The sequence below is a fragment of the Siniperca chuatsi genome, linkage group LG13, assembly GCF_020085105.1.
Source record: "Siniperca chuatsi isolate FFG_IHB_CAS linkage group LG13, ASM2008510v1, whole genome shotgun sequence".
Lineage (NCBI taxonomy): Eukaryota > Metazoa > Chordata > Actinopteri > Centrarchiformes > Sinipercidae > Siniperca > Siniperca chuatsi.
The window spans coordinates 7,411,831-7,431,205 of record NC_058054.1 but is presented as its reverse complement, the minus strand read 5'-3'; the positions used below and the strand labels follow the sequence as shown (position 1 = coordinate 7,431,205).

Sequence of the window (19,375 nt, the reverse complement as noted above, 5' to 3'; positions counted from 1 at the left end):
ATATTTGTGAGGTCCTTCATTGACGTAATACTTTGCTTAGCACCTAACCCTAACCTGTCCTCACCCATAAGAACTACATACATCATCCAAACCATGAAAAACAGTGAAAAATGTGGAAAAATAAGAGCTAGAAGCAACTAATATTTTGATAATCCATTTATTTTTTAAGCAAAAAAGACAAACTTTACCAGCTTTGGAGTTTAGACAGAACAAGCAACTTTAAGATGTCACCGTGGACTCTGGGAGAATCTGTGGTAGGGAACTATTTCTGTCACTCTTCATTTGAACAACAGACTGTCAGTAGTTGATTTGGGTTGCTTGTTTATAGTCCATATTGCAACTTTTTTGAATGTTGGGAGTAAAGTGGGTGTTCTTAATAATTTTGAATGAAGTGTGCTTGAGGAGCTCCAGGACAAGCGTCTACCTAGCTCTGCTACATCACGTGACCTCCAACTGCAACAACTGAGTGCAACACTATGAATGTCTTCAAGGAGAGACTGTCTGAAAATGTGCGCCATTTTCCCCATATTTAACGCTTATAGCATCTCCCTATTCTCTATGACAGCAGACTTTTCAATCCGCTTTTGAGTGTGACTATTCGGAACAACTATGAACATTTTTAATTTCCGTTCTACTAGTTATTTTCTAGCATGACTTGGCCCTTAATCGATTAATCAATCATAAAAATAATCGTTAGTTGCAGCCATAAAATGTACAACATAACCTAACCTAAACCTAAATCCAGTCTTAAGCCAAGTCTTAATCCTCAAACAGGCCTTTGACCAAAAAGTCCTCACTTTCCAGGTCTAAAACTCAAACTGGTTCTCACTAAGATCGAAGTACAAGACCAAACACACAGGCAGCATGGATCCTAACAGACACAAGAGCACAAACAAGGCAAGAAGAAAAACACTGTTTTACTACTCAGCCACCATTTAGTAATTCAATTTTAGTTGATTTCCTTTTAAAGATTCAAAAATATTTCAGCAGTCCCAGCCCCCTATCTGCTCCACTGCTGTGCTGTGAGGTCTGCAGCTGTTTTATCGCAGGTTAACTGTATTACATGGCCATTAAGCTGTGTGAAGCATCAGTAGGAAGTGGTGATTTATCATAACCAGCCTTGAGCCCAGTAATAAAACTCAGGATGTGCTTCACATTCATCAGTATTCTCCTCGAGTCCGAGTGTCACTGCCCTACGCCAGCCTTCAGAAACAAACGTCCTCATCACCATTTCCTCTGAGAGCACAGACAGATATGAGCAGGGCTCGGCTCACCCAGGGGCGGCAGTGAAGTCACAAAAGATCCATAAGAAATCGAGGAGAGGGAGCGGTTATGGATTCATTCATTGTACATTCAGCACATAGTCACTGACTTAATATATTTCACCAGCCTCAAAGTGCTACATAGCCCCCCCCACGCCTACTCGCTAGAAGTATTCCTCCGCTGCTTGACACCTCAGCCAGCAAGTAAAATAATGGCCCACCAGGGCTGAAGCAAAAGCCCTGAGAGGCATGTTAGGGACTCTCCTAGTTAGCCGGGTCAAACTCAAACCCGGTGTATAAAATGGCTCTGTGGGTAAAGATAGTTTTCTTTTTCTGAGACCATTTAAAATTTTGATTAACTGGCCTTGACACCTTTAGACAAGATGACATGTATTTGTAATGTCTCTGTGCTGTTTAACTGTACTAAAATCTTTTTTGCTGTTGCTTTTCATTTGAGTTTATGTTCAGGATCTCCACTAAGGTTAAATGACTTATTTACCATATCCACAGGATTATTTTTTGGTGCTCAGGAAAAACAGGACCTTTTAGTCTTACTTAAAATTTCACTTAAACCTGAAATAACTTTTTGGCCACTTGGAGGCAGTGGAAACCAGTTGTGAACACAACATTGATATGCAGTGTATATTGACATATAACACCTTTTAAAGTGATATGGCGAACTTGTTACAGAGAAACATTATCATTCATTTGGAGTCGTGTTTCTGACCACCTGATGAGTGTAAGTCCAGTATTCACTCTCCTTTTATATCTTTTTTTGGCCTTTACCAACTCCTGAGGGAAATATCTGGCTCTTTAGCTGCTAAATTCTCCGCTACGTTCACCAGCTAGTTGCTAACTGTGTCTGTCTGCTGTTTGGTGCTGAGCAGGTAGTGTACAGTGGGTTTATAGAGTTTTTTCTCCAAAAACAGCAGCCTGCTGCAGCCGAAAATGATGCTGTGAGAGTGAACCAAATCAGTAAATTTACGGGCAAGACAGATAAACAATGAGCTGAAAGACGGTGTAGTCCCTCATTCGTCCAGGAGTGTTCTAACATAATCCATCTGTCACTTTGGCTCTTATCGAGGACAACGCTGTGAGAGAGCTGTTCACACATAATGGGATGGTTTGGGGTTTCTTAAATCTAAACCTGCACTTACCTGAGCGTCAGTAGAGAAACTAGAGGGTGCTCAGTGCATCTGCCAACACTCAACAAATTGTCTGACTTGTAGAGCTGCAGTTTTATTTCTCTTTATTTTATTTCTTTCTGTCCAGGTTTCTTTCGTATTCAGTGTTTAGATTTTATTCCATTACCAAAGTCTGTTGAGCCAGTAGTAAGCAAGCCAACTTAAGTTATCTAACACTGTTTATAAGTGCTATAAGACTTAAGTCTAGTAGACTAAATGTGGGATTCAAGTGACAAGGACAGGTGAAATATGACACTAAGACTCTTAACTGTTTTGCTCTGAGAAATTTCACAACCATCCAGAGAGACATCTTTAAATTAATGTATGTGTTTGGATGGTCCAACAATGAGCGTTTCAGTTTAACATTAAAAAGTTTGAAGACATTCAGTTTTTAATTTCAGACAGGCAAGTGTGAAGATTGACTAATGGATTTACCGGGTTGAATTGGTATGTATAACTGGGTATCATCAGCATAGCAATGAAAATGGAACCCATAATTACAAATAATTTCATCTAATGGTAATATACAGAAAAGAAGAATAACTTAGGATGGAGCTTTGAGGCACACTAGATGTTACTCTGGGAGAGTCTTAGTCTTAGTCTTGGCCCAGTAATCAGTAATCAGGCCTATTGTTTTCTGGCTGCATCTACTTCATCACTGTTAATGAGTGATGATTGCTGGGCCATCTTGGAAACTATTAGGTCAGTTTCAGGTGAAACTAGCTATTAACAGAGACTCAGGCAGATTCCTTCCTGAGGGCAGGGCTTATGTAACTCAGAGTAGCTTAAATTTCCAGTTCCCGTCCAATTTTTTCACAATTGAGAATGACTTCCGGATGGGAGCCGAAACGTCTTGATTCTGAAAACAGTGTCCAGATGACTACGACTGAAACCTTTTCTACGTTAATGAGCTGAAACTTTAAAGCTCTGTAAAGCCGAGGGGAGCTGCAGATTTGTGTGATAATTCTCTGTAGGTGCATCACTACGAGCGACCCGTTGATATTGTCACATTGTTTTCACATTGTCTTGATACACTGATATTATAAAAATATTAATTATAGCCGCTTTAAAAGGTATGATTTAATCCGGACATTTTAAACAGAACTCATCGTGTACTTCATAATAATAAGCTAAGACTAAGACTCTCCCAGAGTAACATCTAGTGTGCCTCAAAGCTCCATCCTAAGTTATTCTTCTTTTCTGTATATTACCATTAGATGAAATTATTTGTAATTATGGGTTCCATTTTCATTGCTATGCTGATGATACCCAGTTATACATACCAATTCAACCCGGTAAATCCATTAGTCAATCTTCACACTTGCCTGTCTGAAATTAAAAACTGAATGTCTTCAAACTTTTTAATGTTAAACTGAAACGCTCATTGTTGGACCATCCAAACACATACATTAATTTAAAGATGTCTCTCTGGATGGTTGTGAAATTTCTCAGAGCAAAACAGTTAAGAGTCTTAGTGTCATATTTCACCTGTCCTTGTCACTTGAATCCCACATTTAGTCTACTAGACTTAAGTCTTATAGCACTTATAAACAGTGTTAGATAACTTAAGTTGGCTTGCTTACTACTGGCTCAACAGACTTTGGTAATGGAATAAAATCTAAACACTGAATACGAAAGAAACCTGGACAGAAAGAAATAAAATAAAGAGAAATAAAACTGCAGCTCTACAAGTCAGACAATTTGTTGAGTGTTGGCAGATGCACTGAGCACCCTCTAGTTTCTCTACTGACGCTCAGGTAAGTGCAGGTTTAGATTTAAGAAACCCCAAACCATCCCATTATGTGTGAACAGCTCTCTCACAGCGTTGTCCTCGATAAGAGCCAAAGTGACAGATGGATTATGTTAGATAGAGATGGAGAAGGAGACAGAGATGAAACAAAGAGGGCAGAGGACCATATAGAGGGGGACAAATATCTCTAGTAATTCAATTTTTTAATCCATTCCTGCTACATAATTATTTTTCCTCAGTGCTTCAGCAGGTAAAAAATGTATCAGTCTAAATGACAAATGGGCTGCAGACGAGAGAAGCTTCTTGCCTACACTAATTAAGATGCTTCAGTTAATGACATCAGTTTCAGATGTTGCAGATGATCACTGGCAGGTATTTCTCTCAGTGCACAAGAAGTGCAAAATCACAACTAAAAGGAAAATGCAAAAATGTTTTCTAAAACAGCAACAAGTGAGTGCTGCATTGATTAAGTGCTGGATTCCCAAAAGATGATTGAATCTGCTATGAAGAGATTTTTCACTTCCATTGTCACAATCCACTGAGTAGAAGAGACTGAGGACTTGGGAGGGTGTTCTTTACAGGTGTCGAAATAAATTATTCTTGAGTGATAAACAGACTGTAGTAAGATGGGATTAATGTCTGGACATCAGCCATTGGTTTCTGCAGAGACCCAGGGTTTGAGTTTGTGCTCACTGCCATCTTGTCAGTTGTTTTGAGTCAGAAATTGTAGATTTCTCTTGACATTTCTCAACATACCCCTCTTTATGCCTTATTATCCTCTTAGTGGAATAAAAATGTAAAAAAATCTCACTTAGGAGAAGTGAAGGTAGCTATTACTGCTAGGGAAGCAACTAATGATGATGTTTGTTATTAATTTCTATTTCTTTAATTGAATAATTGTTTAGTCCATAAAATGTCATAAAATTAGGAATCTCCATTACAAGTCCCTGTAGCCCATGGTGTCATCCTCAAGTTGCTTGTTTTGACTGAGCAACAGTAAAAAACCCCAAAAGGATTAAGTTCATAATGACAATATAATATAATATAGACAATTTTAATAATCATTTAATTTTCTGTAAATCAACTTGTGGAGTAATCGACTTAATCCTTTAACACTATTTAATCTGTAACCTCTGGTGGGAAGAAAAAAGCATCTTTAGGCAGTTTCTTGTTGCCTTTTAAAGGATAAAGTTTGTGATTTTCTATATATTTTACTGTTGTCAACCAATTCCCCGAAAAGACCAAAACCAATGGTGAATTGATTCTGCTAGTATTACCTGTGTATCCAAAGCCTGACATGTCTTATTCCTCTGTGCCATAGACCTTCATTGTTGTCCAAAAACTATTAAAAACATCAATGAGCCACATTGTAGCATTGTGTGACACATTCCTTCATTACAATGAAAACACACACTGTAGTTTATTTTTAGTCAGTTCCACATACATCGTCCTGTTGCTTCAAAATGAGTATTAATCCACGACTGAAAATAGTTCCTAATAAACTGACTATTTACTCCTGTTCAAGTAATGTTTACTACAAACTACAGTGCCCAGCTGCTTTAGTTAATTACTGAGCCTTGTAAAAAATGAATGCTGTTTTTAAAGATTTTTGTCTCCAGTGGGAACCGATGGGCTTGGGGCTGAGAGCCACAGACCATGTACAGTAGTCAAAAAGTATTGAGAGAAGGATTAATTGTTGGTTTTGGTCTTTTCATGGGATTTGTTGACAATAAGAAAAATATAGAATAACACTGACCTTATCCTTAACAGTCAGCTGTGGCGGTTGCTGCTTCATACTTTCAAATCTTTGGTTTTCACCAAGAAGCCACCAAAGTGCAAAACTGCCATTGCATCAATTCAGAACATTATTAAAACAACTGATATTACCTCTCACACCAACAGCAGGTGTTTCACTATTTAAATGTAAGTCTGATTACAAGGGTAAAAATTAAAATTTTCTGCAGCGAGGAGGGAAATAGAAACGAGGAAGACTGAAGTGAGAGTGCAGTGGGATGAGAACAGGGAGGAGATGAAGATGGGAACAGAGAGAAAAGAAAAAAACACCAGTGAAACCTCACATTAGCATTTCCCTCAGGCATTATCACCTCCTTTTTCTGAAGCACCGCTGCAGAACACTTCTACAACTTTTCCACTAGTTTTATAGGCAGGTTTTGGATGGGTAAACCCCCATAAAGTGAAACCACATAAAACTCTTCCCTCCCAACTTTTAATTAAAGCAGTTTTGAGAACAGATATAACTTTTATTCGTTTTAATAAGAGATCTCAACAAGAGCTCATAACTTAGACACCTTTTTAATTTAATCACTGGTTATAGTTCTACCTCTACGTGTTTTTCAGCAAGTATTTGATGATTGGCAACATGTACAAGGAGGCAGATGGTAGTTTAACATCAACCTCACAAACAGCACCAAATTTTGACAAATTAATCATTAAAAGAATTTTGAACTGACAGCAAAAGATACTCATGACCTGATTTTTAAAAAAATTGATTTTCTGTATTGGTGTAACTTCAGTTCAACAATATGTTTGGTACCTCAACAAATTACTTTGTAGTGTTTTTCTTCAACTCCAGTTTGAGTATTTATCCAATTCAAGGTCTGTGATCTTACACCATCACTCCAGCGCTCCTCAAACTCCTACATAATGCTGCTACCCCCCCCATATTACTACTTGACGCCCTTGGCTCTCATCAGCATTACGGAGGGCAGGTAGATGGGCAGTGAGTGACTGAGCCCTTCTTCACCAGAAAAGAGCAGAGTCTGACAGATAACCTGAGTTTCCTCTGAAGCAGCAGCAGCATCAGCAGCAGTGGAGCAAGTTTGGAAAAGAGCGACAGCAGGAGACAGGGGCCGAAGAGGGGACATTTACTTTTTATTTAGAAGTGAGGAGTCAGGGAGTCTTGAGACAGTGTTTTCAAAGTCAGCATGATGTCTGACGTGGCAGGGAAGAAAACCTGTCCTATGAGGTGACACAAACACGATCATAGAGGCAGGACTCCCTTTATGTGGTATTGACTGATTACACAAACTACTTGCTGCACCAGATAATGAGTCATCATGAGTAAATAGCTAAGTCGCTTTTCTGACTGACCGCATCAGACAGTTTAAGTAGTCAGTTTAGTTTTACTTGCTCTACATAATTTAATCCTTGCAGTTGTTCCTTGTTCCTTCGCAACTACGGTCTTGAAAGCGCTCACGAGAGAGTCCATCTTAGCAGGCTTCATGTTATGGACTTGTGGTTCGGACCAAACAGCGTCCTATGAAGAACTACTGGCAGCTTCGGGTGTGGTTTAGGTGTGTCGACAGCGAGAAGCAAAGCAACTGTTCATTCTAAAACAACAATGGCGGTTAGCATAGATGCTGCTATAGCATCAGTTATATCAAAACTGTAGAGTATTACTTCATTGGAAGTAGAGCAAAGAACGGCACTGAAGGCTTTTCTCGATGGAAAAGATGTTTTCGCTTTTCTCCCGACTGGCTCTCCTGCTACGTCATATGGTTCGTTGATCTGATTGGTTGAAGTTAGCCCGTGATAGACGGTGATAGACAGATGGTTCATCCAATCACCTGCCAAGTATTTTTTTGAAAGTGCCTGCCCTTTTTCCAAACAGTTTCCAAGGACAATTTCTCAGATGGTTCTGTGTAACAAACCATCTGGGGCATCAGGTTAGCAGTTCCCTTAGCACTACGGAGCGTTTTAGCTTGTTTTGGTTTTCCGGCCCACAACTTTAATGTTTTGGTTCTCATCAACGTTGTTTTTAGTTGTGAAAAAGCGAAAAAACTCAGAAAAACTTGCTATACGCTACCTGTCCAACATCAAACAGCAACCAGACAAAGTTAGCGACTAGCTGGTGAACATTGCGGAGCATTTAGCAGCTAAAGAGCCAGATATTATAATAGAAACATGACTTAAAATGAATGCTAATGTTGCTCTGTGACTGCTGAATGTGTAAATAATCAGATAATATGGCAGATGTTGTGTTTACAGCTTGTTATGCTGCCTCCAAGTGGCCAAAAAAGTAAACTATTGCTGCTTTGAGTTTTTAATTGTATTCTACCTGTATTAGTTTTATATTTTATAATTATTATTATTATGACAGGATGTTTTTTTAAAACAACCTCAATAACTGACAGACAAGACTCTAATCTATCTCTGCATATATAATATGTTCATATTAATGTAAATGAATTGTTTCACATATTGCTACTAGCAACCCGCAGGCAGAACAGTGGGTGGTGAAAGGTTTAAGAGAGATCTGAGGAGAATGGTGATGATTCGAGCTAACAGCTACAGTACGTACAAGCATGAAGTTAACAGTGGCAGTCAAAAGTTAAAGCAGGTAGCCGCAGCAGGAGAAACTAATGCTGTGTTCAACTCTTATCACATGAGAAAAAAGATGAGACATGCAATAATCTAAACCCAATCCCACTTTCTCTCATAACACTTTCACGCTGAAGGTATGATCCCAATTTGCTGTAAGCTGAATAAAATCCTGAATATGTTAGCCGGTGTTGCAAACCTTTCATTATATGGTGTTAAATCTGCTTAGGAGACACATTCGAGTCTAGGTGACAGTTGTTATATATGCAGTTGGCATTTTCCTCCAATTAACTGCTCCTGCTGAGGAAAAGCTCCGGGTCTAACTCAACGTCTGTTTCTCAAATATTCAGACAAACTGGTGTTAATACAGATCAGTGGGGACATGTTGGTTTTAACACATAACCATAAACGTATGGGTGTGAAAGAGAGTACTGATTCAATAATCTTTTAATGATCGTATCTTCCATAGTAGCAAAGCGAACGGTGGTTAATGGAGACTCTGTGTGTCCCAGATCTCTCGTTAACCTTCATCTCTCTGTCTTGTCTTCAATTAGCAGACTGAGCCTCACTGCACTAAATGAGCACAAAAAACACCACGCTCTGCCTCCAGAGGTTGGAAGTAAATAGTACATTTACTCATTTGTTGCACCTGAGCACAAGAGAAACCTTGCCAAAATAACAGCGTAAAATAGGTGTTGTTACATTTATCTGATAGCTTTGTATAGTTATAGTCAAGTTGAAGACTAAGATTTTACATTCAACATGTATTAAGCTCATAAAATACTGGTGTTGTTGGAAAATAATCTTATATTTCTAAATTGTTGTGCTGCAAGTGACAAATATTTTCATAATCTAGTCATCATAATTATAAAAAATTCCCAGAGTAAAAGATAACACATTAAAATTGCCTGTTTTTGTCTAATCAACAGATATTCAATCTACAATGACAATGAAAACAGAGGAAAATAGCAAATCTTCACATTTGAGATACTTAAACCAGTGAATGTTTGGGGCAGTTTTTGCTTGATAAATGACTAAAACAATGAATCAATTATCAAAATTCTGTTAATTTCTGATTAATCAATTACTTGTCTAATTGTTTCAGCACTACCTTCTGAAAAAACAGGCTTCAGCTCAGTGACACAATTTTATTTTAGATGTTATCCAAAGAGATTTAGAGCACTTTCTCTACCTGTGCAGGAGCATGTAATCCTTCAACTGATCTGAGAACAGGAAAATAACCCCAAAATGACTCCAAAAGGAGTGTAATTATATGCAAATCACTTTAAAGGTTAAAGTGATTTGCTGGAAACCAAAATTATAACAGACAAAGTCACACCTGCACACTGAGTCTAACAATACTAAAATGGAGTGATCTGCATTCATAAGAATATCGTTAATGACTTTCAGCAGAGCAGTTGGCGAAAACCAGATCGAAATGGGTCCAGAATGTAATTATCTTCCACTATTTCCAGTAGTTGTTTAGCAACAGCCTTTTGAGTCAAAGGGTAGTTTAGAGATTGATCTGTAATTATGAGGGATTGTTGGATCAAGGCCAGCTTTCTTTAAAAGTGTCTGAATACAGGCTTGTTTGAAATAGTCTGGGAACAAACCGGAGGACAGAGACTCATTTACAACAGAGAGACAAGACAAGGGGCAGTGACTTCTAATACTTCTTAGAAAAATCTGGGGGATAGAGTGTCAAGACCACAGGAGGATAAATGTATGTGTGACACAATATCAAGCAGATTATTCAGGGAAATAGGGGTAAATTCACTCAACAATGTGAATTTTTACGTGAGGCAGGGGGCGTTATAGAGGCTTTAATACCCTTAACCTTCGTGACAAAGTAAGCTAAAAACAATCTTCAACATAAGAGGCCGAAACAGTTGAAGGAGCAGGGTTTACAAGTTGATCAATTGTGGTATTGCTCATTTAACTTCCCAGTTTTACATCTTCCACTACTGCTATTCTCTTCATATCATAATCAATGTCTTGTTTTCTAGTGATGAACAGTGTTGAAACGAGCCATTAAATTCTGCAGGAGTTTTACGCTGAAACTTCTTTAATTACTTCATTAAGTTTCCTTCTGTCGTCTGAAATGAGTGAGACCCTCTGAGAACATCTGATCGGTATTATTCTGTGGCGTTCTGCAACGCTTCTCTGTGCCGTGTGTGTGTGTGTGTGTGTGTGTGTGTGAGAATGAGGCCAGCCCAGCAGTCAGCAGCTGCTCATTATAATCCTGCCTGTGTGTGTGCTTTCAGCTCTTTCTAATGAGGTAGGCTCCACCAGTGCGGAGGGGTGTGTGTGTGTGTGTGTGTGTGTGTGTGTGAGACAGAGAGCGCTCGGCTACATGTACGTACCCATCATGAAGATGACCTTTGGTTTCTTCTGTTCTGTACAATAACCTGTCAGAGGAAAGAAAATCAGAGTTTAACATGCAGTGCAGATCAACACACATGCAGCATACTGTACATAAACGCACGCACACACACACAGATAATTGTTGTTATCCTTTGAACTGCCAGGCTGTTTACAAGCTGTTTTGTAAATTATAAATTGATTGATATTGTTAACATTAACAGGAATTTATTGCATGTTAATGCGCTGCTTTACTTGTAAAATGGACTTATACTGAATATTTTTAGACAGTACCAAAATTAAAGAATTAAAAAATTCTGATGATATAATGATGATTTTTTAAATGATTTTTTTTTAAAGATGACCATATAACATAAAAAAAACAACATTTTGGATTAGGATCCCTTAAATTGACTTATTTAAGACTTGTGACCAAGATATGTACTGAGCACAACATTTTACAGCTGAAAAATAAACTAATAAAAAAAGCCTGTATTATGAACATTAAATAGCTGTCACCAATGACTCATTCATTTCTGTGTCTTAACTTATCCTTCGGTTACCTTTAGACATATCTTTGGCATCTCTGTACTATAATTTCTTGTTACGTATTAGCTGACATACTGTAAACCCTGGCCCAGTGAATTGGCTCTTAAATGGAGGTTAATCTTTTTTATTGTCCTTTTTCAGCTGTTATAGACCTTTATCACAATGGATTGTTTGACGCAGGTGTAATTAATAACAATGATGATGATTTTCCATTGAGGTGTTCTAGTTAAAGTCATTAGTTAGCTTCTCCTTCTATAACAAGACAAAACAAACGCAGTAAGAAAGGTTTGCTGGTTCCATTTCACTAGCTCATCTACTTTCCAATGACTCACGTAGGCCTGTCAGTGTGACTAAAATCAACTACTACTGTGTCAATTTAGGATTTCATGGCATTTTTCCATGTACTATCCTGTATGCCAGCTTTCGGTATTAACTTACAATGCTTTACCCAATGCTAAGGCGAAGAGTGAAAGCAATAATTGTCAAACCTTCATCTAAATTAAAGTCTGTTTTGCTGGTTCTGTTTATTTACTGCTGTATACTGCAGATATCCAGTGTTTCCAGGAAAAAAGTCTTCTTATGCACAGAAGGTGATGTCCTTCCAACAGCAGCAGCAGCAGTTTGTTCAGAAGAAACAGAAGCTGTGTCCTAATGACTAATTAAGTAAATACAATATGCACTACTGTATATCCAGGCATTTTAAATGGGCAGTGGCTCAGTTTGAAAAAATAATATAATTTAGCTTTATAAACACAGAACGTGTTTGGTCTCATATAAACGGTTATTATTATTACATCGTTAAGCAGCTATAACCTTCTTAACTCAATCACTGAAAGACTTCATACCAACATTTACATCTTTAAACGGGGGCATGAAAGGGAGCATTCTCATAATTAGTAAAATAACAGTAGCAACAACAACAATTATACCTGTAATGCAATAATAACATTTAGTTATTCATTTGGTCCAGAGGGGCAATTCAGTCAACGATCCAAGAGCCAGTTTGAGTTTGCTCGTCCCATCAGTGTTTTTGCAGCTTTTAAAAGTAATGAACTTTACTTTTTTGTACTAAAACAACTTAAACAAGATGTGGACTGGCAGGTGTCAATCAAACTACATCACCAGAGACCACACCTGACATCAGAGTTTCAGAGAGTGTACAGTTTTTTGCTGTATACAAAATGTATTTCATGTTATGAATGTGGCTCATGCAAATTTGACAGCCAAAGTGGCAACTAAACGCAGGGTTTGTTGTCCTTTTTAATCATGCAGGTGTCCTCCTGTTCCCCCTCTCTGTCCTCTGCCTGCTGCAGGGTGATGCTAGTGTAGCGACAGCTAGCTGACGAGATAAACATCAGGTCTAACTGGCAACAGTGAATCAACAGATGAGCCGTCCTCCCCCTCCATTACACAATCAGTACTGTTGATGCAGTGCAACGCTGATGAAAACACACACACACACACGCACGCACGCACGCACACACACACACACACACACACACACACACACATATATATATATATATATATATATATATATATATATATATATATATATATATATATATATATACACACACACATATATGGCTGCAGGGAAAAGTTCATTCAGACATCTGTTTAATTACAGTTACACGTGTGACATTTACTGAGAGTGTGTGTGTGATGAAATGCTGAATGGAGTCTGCTAGTTTATGAAAGAAGGCAGAGGGGGATAAATATGTAGCTGCTAATAAAAGCTTTGGTGATAAGACGTGATGTTGTGTTGTCACCTGAAGCGTATAGAAGAAGGGCAGCGAGCGTGTTTGTGTGTTCGTCTTTTTACTGTTTATACAGACAATCAGAAAATCAGTCATTTCAGTAATTAACTCACTTTCTGTGGTTCCTTCAGCATACCCAGTTTCTTCCTCCTCTTCAGCCTGAACAGACAGAGATCAGATGAATATTTGTTTCAACATTGGTTTTATAAATGTTCTCACTTCTTTTTCTTCTTTTTTTAGTATGTTGTGTCATCTATATGCTTTTGACACGATGGCTATCACCCATTCAAAGCATATTTGAACAAGAACTTGAGATAAAGGAAGATACTCACTACATGGCCAAAAGTATGAGGACACTACGGCTGAAACAATTAATCAAGTAATCGGTCAGTTGATTGACAGAAAAATACAGTAACGTGCAACTATTTTCATAATCGCTTAACCGTTTCAAGTAAAAATTACAAACTTTCCCTAGATCCAGTTTCTAAATTGGGAGAATTTCCTGATATTTTTTTTTCATCTCATGGGATTGTAAACTGAACATCTTTGGGTTTTGGACTGTTGGTCTGACAGAACAAGACATTTTAAGATGTCACCTTGGGCTTTAAGAAATGATGATGGGAATGTTTCACTCAGTAATGAAATTATTCGGTAATTGCAGCTCTATTGGACACCCACTCTTTATATGTAATAGTTGAACATCTTGCAGTTCAGACCTGTAGCAGAGCTGAGATGCTGTGGCAGCACTCCTGCTAACTCGTCAGACAGGCTCGGGATATTTTCCAAATGAAAATGACTGACAATCTCCTCACTGCTGCATATTTCCAACAGGTTATTGTGGCCCATAAAAACTTACTTCTCTTTACTCCCCCCACAGCATTATTAATAAACCACAAATTATGAGCCATGTTTTCCTCTTTTTCCTCAAGTCTTTATTTATGCGAAATTGTCTAATTTACATAAGACTAATCGAAGAATAAAGCTAACACTAGATTACCGATACAGACCAGTCCTCCAAACCGTTGCCACAAAGTTGGAAGCACACTATTGTTTAAAATATAATTGTATCCTGTAGTATTAAGACCAGAAGAATTTGGCGTCCACATACTTTTGGCCATATAACATTATTAAAATGAGAAAATCGAACAAGAGACGCAAAGAAAAAGAGTCTACACAGGAAAGTCTTCGTGACCAACATAGAAACAATGAACGAGTATTTGAGAGAGAGCGAATAAGACAGACTGCTGAGTAAATCCTCAGGCTCCCTGGAGCAAACACATGGAGCAGGACTGAAACTCTCTGCAGCCTCATTCACTGAATCATCATTACAGAGTTACAAACGCATATCAGAGTCAAACCGGGACAGAAAAATTGGCTAAAATCCATTTTCCACTTGGCTTCATCTGTTTCGAGAGGAAATCTGATTAATTAGAATCAAGCGCATGTCCACTATTTCAGATATTTGAGACTGTTTTTCAAAAATAATTTCTCCTAAGACTCATTGCTGCAGGTTTCCATGGTTATCCTCCACAGCTTTGGCCATCTGCATCATTCTGGCACAAATGACCTGCTACTGACTTGAGTGTTGGCATAAAAAAATCATGAATTCTTATGATCTAACAGCCTGGTGACACCAGAAACAGACGGACATACAAAAGCCTGCATAGCTGATATTAAAATGGAAAAAAAAAGTACAAAATTAATGATTACACTTGTGAAGTATGTGTGTGTACAGAGGAGGATAATATTCAGAGCCATGACAGAGATAAGAGCAGGAATCCTTTTTAGTCTTGCTAAACCAGAAATGAATTTTGTCCTCCTTTAGTATAAGCTTTGTTTTTTCATGAAGGGAGGTAAATCTTTCCCTGAATAGTTTCCCCGAGTAGTTATTTAGTAATCTGATTGCTCAGTACATTGATCATCATAGTCATCAATTAAATAGCTCAACAAAAAGAGGATAGACAAGATTACAAAAAAGAAAACAAAACATTTCAGTCCCTGAGAAGATACAGTATTCAGGATATTTATCCAACAAGTTTTCTTTCAAGATTTCCACCCCTAGGTGGAGTGTCAACAGTCTCACTGCTGATGTGTCTCACTGAATTGATGCTATGTGAAATACATACCAATGAAACTGACCTGTTTTTGTATTTTACAGAGCAATTTGCCGTATCAAGACAGCTAACGTCAGAAAAAATCTTGGCATTATCTGCAGACAGGTGACATCTATTACCAGCTCTTGACCTCACAATGCTCTGAAACTGAGTTAACTAATGGTTGTGATTTACACAGTGTGAAGTGGAGTTACATACAGTTACATACAGTAGGAGAACAGTTGAGACACAGAATAAAGCGAAGCAGAGCTCTGTTAGTGTTAAATAAATGCCGTCAGTGTGGGGGAGTGCTGGGTGTCAACAACGAGCCAGCTTGGCATGTGGGTACACCAACTGGTCTGATGACTCAGAGAGAGAGAGAGAGAGAAACACATGCACAGCACGCATTGCTTCCACGTGACGGAGACAAGATATGTATATAAACACAAACACTGTAATTCCTCTTAATTCCTGGGTAGTTGATACTGTATGTTGGTGATGGTATGTGACACACACAGCGATACATGTACAATCATAGACACACACTCCTACGCACTAAACATACTACTACTCCTACTACACTAAACATGCAAAAAGTCTCTATCCATGTGAGCAGCTCTGTGATGCTCATTACACACCAAGGAACAAGACTGTTGAATCGATGCTGGTGAGACAATCTTTTTTATCTTTGACATCCAATAGTTGTTGAGATATTTCAGTCTGGACCAAAGAGGTGGAGCAAATGATAAACTGTAGATTAAATAACCAGATGTTTTTGACTAATCTAGTGAATTAAATCAATGTACTTCATTACACTGATGCAACAATCGTGTAATCCAATATTGCTTGGTAGAAACATATCTAAATCTCTACTGGTTGATAGATCTCTATTGTGTCATGGTACAGATAGCTTTTTTTGTTTTTTACAAACCTTTGTAAACCACCAACAAAAATGGCCTAAATGTGGTGCTAGTGTGAAGGTCGGGGGGTTAAATGGTTCCTCCACAGGGGAGAATTAATTTCTTCAGAAAATGTCATGGCTGTCTGCCCTTTGGAATTTGAGGCATAATAATTTGTAAAACGTTAACAGTTTGTTGACGTTTTACCAATTGCCAGTAGTGGTGGAATCAAAATTCAAAATACGAACCTCCAGGGAAGAATGAATGTATTTTGCAAATGTTTCAGTGACCAAAATCATCATTGATTCATCTTCTGCTTGACATAAATATCAAATTTTACTGGATTTGAGTCGTTAGTTTTGGAGGTTTCACGTAATCAACTAAAGTTTTGGAACTAAAGGAAAAGTCATTGGGATTAATCCTCTGACGACTATGAATGCCTGTACTAGATTACATCCAAATTGTTGTCAAGACTGCCATCATCATGTCTAGAGCACCACCTCTTGTGTGGCTAAAAATCCCACTAACATCTAATGGAGCAGGACGATGACATTTGTTCAGCACAAAGTGTTTCTCACTCTTTATTTCTGCTAATAATTCCTTCACACCAGACTGAGTCACCTGTGTGAGCTAATCAAATAAGATGTGGCTGTCACCCCTCAGGACCACAAACTTCACGTCTGTCAAAATGAGTCTGGAGACGCTCTGGTGGGCTGAAGAATGCTCATCATCATCATCATACAGAAAGCAGCTGCATGACGTCTTGCACACTTCTGATGTGATGTTGTGATGATGGAAGTTTGAACTAATCATCTTTGTGGCTCTTTCATTTACTGAAGCGAAGTGCAGCCTTAAATAGTTTTTACATTTGGCAAATCCTTAAATCTTTTTTTATCTGCAGTGATCCCATACATTTCCCACAATGCCTTTTGACAGTGTCCAGAGAACAAGCCTGGAGCTGTTGCATTTAGCTGTTTATTATCTGGGTTCCATTTTTGTAGTTCTTCCAAGTCACACTGTACTCAACAGCAACATTTCCAAATGACTGTTTTTGTACTTCTTCTGTTGTTTGACAACAGAAACAGAGAACAACATTTTTAACTGAGGACAAATAAATTGTTGCTTTGCCAATAAATCACCAAATAGACAACTTCAAAACATTGAGGCCAGAGACACGCTCTTGTTCTGTTACCATAACCTGATGTTTATCTTTTTGATGTTTTAAAGATCTATCCTAGTAAACGTTGTTGTTACACTGGAAAAAATAATTTTTCGATTAATTGTGCAGCCCTATCATCAAACAACAAATGGACTCAGAAATCCAAGGCATATCCACATTAGATGTTCTTTCATCAGGAATGAATTAGAGGTGGTGAAAAGCAGGAAATAATTGGAGGAAACTGTCCATGAGATTTGACACCAGAACCCCAAAAATAGCTGCTCTGCCCTTCTTTCCCCCTCATCTGCCACCTTCTGTGGATCAGCACGCTAACAAAATCCATCACCGCCTCATATCCGAGGCCACAAATATGGGATGACAAGGCTGCACAGCGTCTTCGTTCCACTTCACAAAAAAAAAAGGGCTGCAAAGGGACGTCGCTCAGTGACGTCCTTCAGTCGCTCTGTGGTTTCCTCTACAAGGATTACCACCTTACTGTATTGACAGACCAGGCTTTATCCTGGCTCTGAATAATCATGAGTAGGTGACATCGGTCAATAATTATCGATCAGCCAAAAGTTAAGTTTTTTTATCTGCCATGACTCAGAGTTATTAGGAAATTACAGCCGGCCATGAAGCCCAGGAGACACCCAGTAGGCAGGTAACACCCGGCTGTGAGAGTAATTCTGTTGTGAACAGGGCTCGTGAAGATTAAACACTGTGACAAGCTCTGTGGACAATAAACAACACCTCAATATAGGCTGAAGGTGAAGAACTGTAGCTTTTGCTAAGACTACTCTGCAGCAGTTTGATTTCACATTGTGCTACTACTACAGTTTGAATGTTCCAGTTTATAGTTTTCAGTTATGTGTCTGATTAGACCTAATTAGGTATAGTATTTACATGAGGTCATTATGTATTTATAAGAATGATGAAGTTCTAAATTGTCCGGCAACAAACTAACAAGTAACTTGTGTGTGCAAATTATATAAATACTTCTATATCATCTGGATAATCTGGAAGGGGCATTTTCCCGGTAATCCTGTGGTATTGTTACTTTTACTTAAACAAAGGATCTGAGTACTTCTACTACCATTTATGAGAGTGAGAGTCTTTCAGAGACGTTTGTGTGGCTGTTTCTTTAATATATACATTTACATATTTTTTTTCTTTTCCATTATGATCGCCCCTCCCACCAGGAGTTGGGTCAACCAATCCGCTTGCTTGACGCTCAGGTCCGCACAACGCTTTGAAATTTGGCAGGAGTGCACGTCGGCATCTCCTGTTCCCCATACAGCCCTTCGCTAAGTATATTTACACAAACCACAATAGGCCTTTTTCACAGCAGATGTTTTGACTTGACATAGCAGTAAAAACACAGGTTGTATAAATAACATTAACAATGGCTCTGTTATACTCTTGTGTCCCAGTAAGCCATGACAGTGTGAGAGTGAGTCAGCATGCACAATACCAGGACCGGGAAACTGAAGCAACTAAATGGAATTCGGCCATCATTAATTTTGAGATCAGTATCAGCCAAAACAACACATTTATGTAGATATCCAACTCCGTAATAAAGAGAAAAAAAAGTGGAATTGGTCCATCCATTTAAAAGGGTCATGGATGGAGTGATTCAACGAGATTTGACTCTGAAAACATGAAACAGCCCCTTAAACAGCATTACGACCAGCTTTGGACATTAAACATCTCCACTGAAAGACAATAGGGGACACGTGGTAGCCTATTGAGTTGATGCTTTCCTCTTAAAATATCATATATTTTAGTTTGAGTGGCCCCAGGATTCAAAGCTGTAATCCTCACCCACATTAACCTTTTAGATAAACTCCACAGATGTTCATGAGGAAAAATGTACAAAGTGTTAGTAAAAAAACAGAGAAAAAGACATATATACAGTACATGTACTGTATATTATTAAGTAGGAGAAGGAGAAATCCAACAGTAAACAGTTATCATGAGCAGCTCCCAATGTGAATTCAATGCACAGTTTGAATGTGTG

At 38.3% G+C, this 19,375-nt stretch overlaps 1 protein-coding gene across 1 annotated transcript in view; it reads right to left on the bottom strand.

Annotated features, from left to right (window-relative positions):
- The window catches only part of ak5 (adenylate kinase 5), an 80,370-nt gene that overhangs the window by 16,403 nt on the left and 44,592 nt on the right, over positions 1–19,375 (bottom strand). The window contains exons 9-10 of the mRNA XM_044219865.1: positions 13,321–13,366; positions 10,901–10,945 (exon numbers count right to left, since the gene is read on the bottom strand). Coding sequence (XP_044075800.1) covers positions 10,901–10,945; positions 13,321–13,366 — 91 coding nt within the window. The remainder of the gene's footprint in view (positions 1–10,900; positions 10,946–13,320; positions 13,367–19,375) is intronic.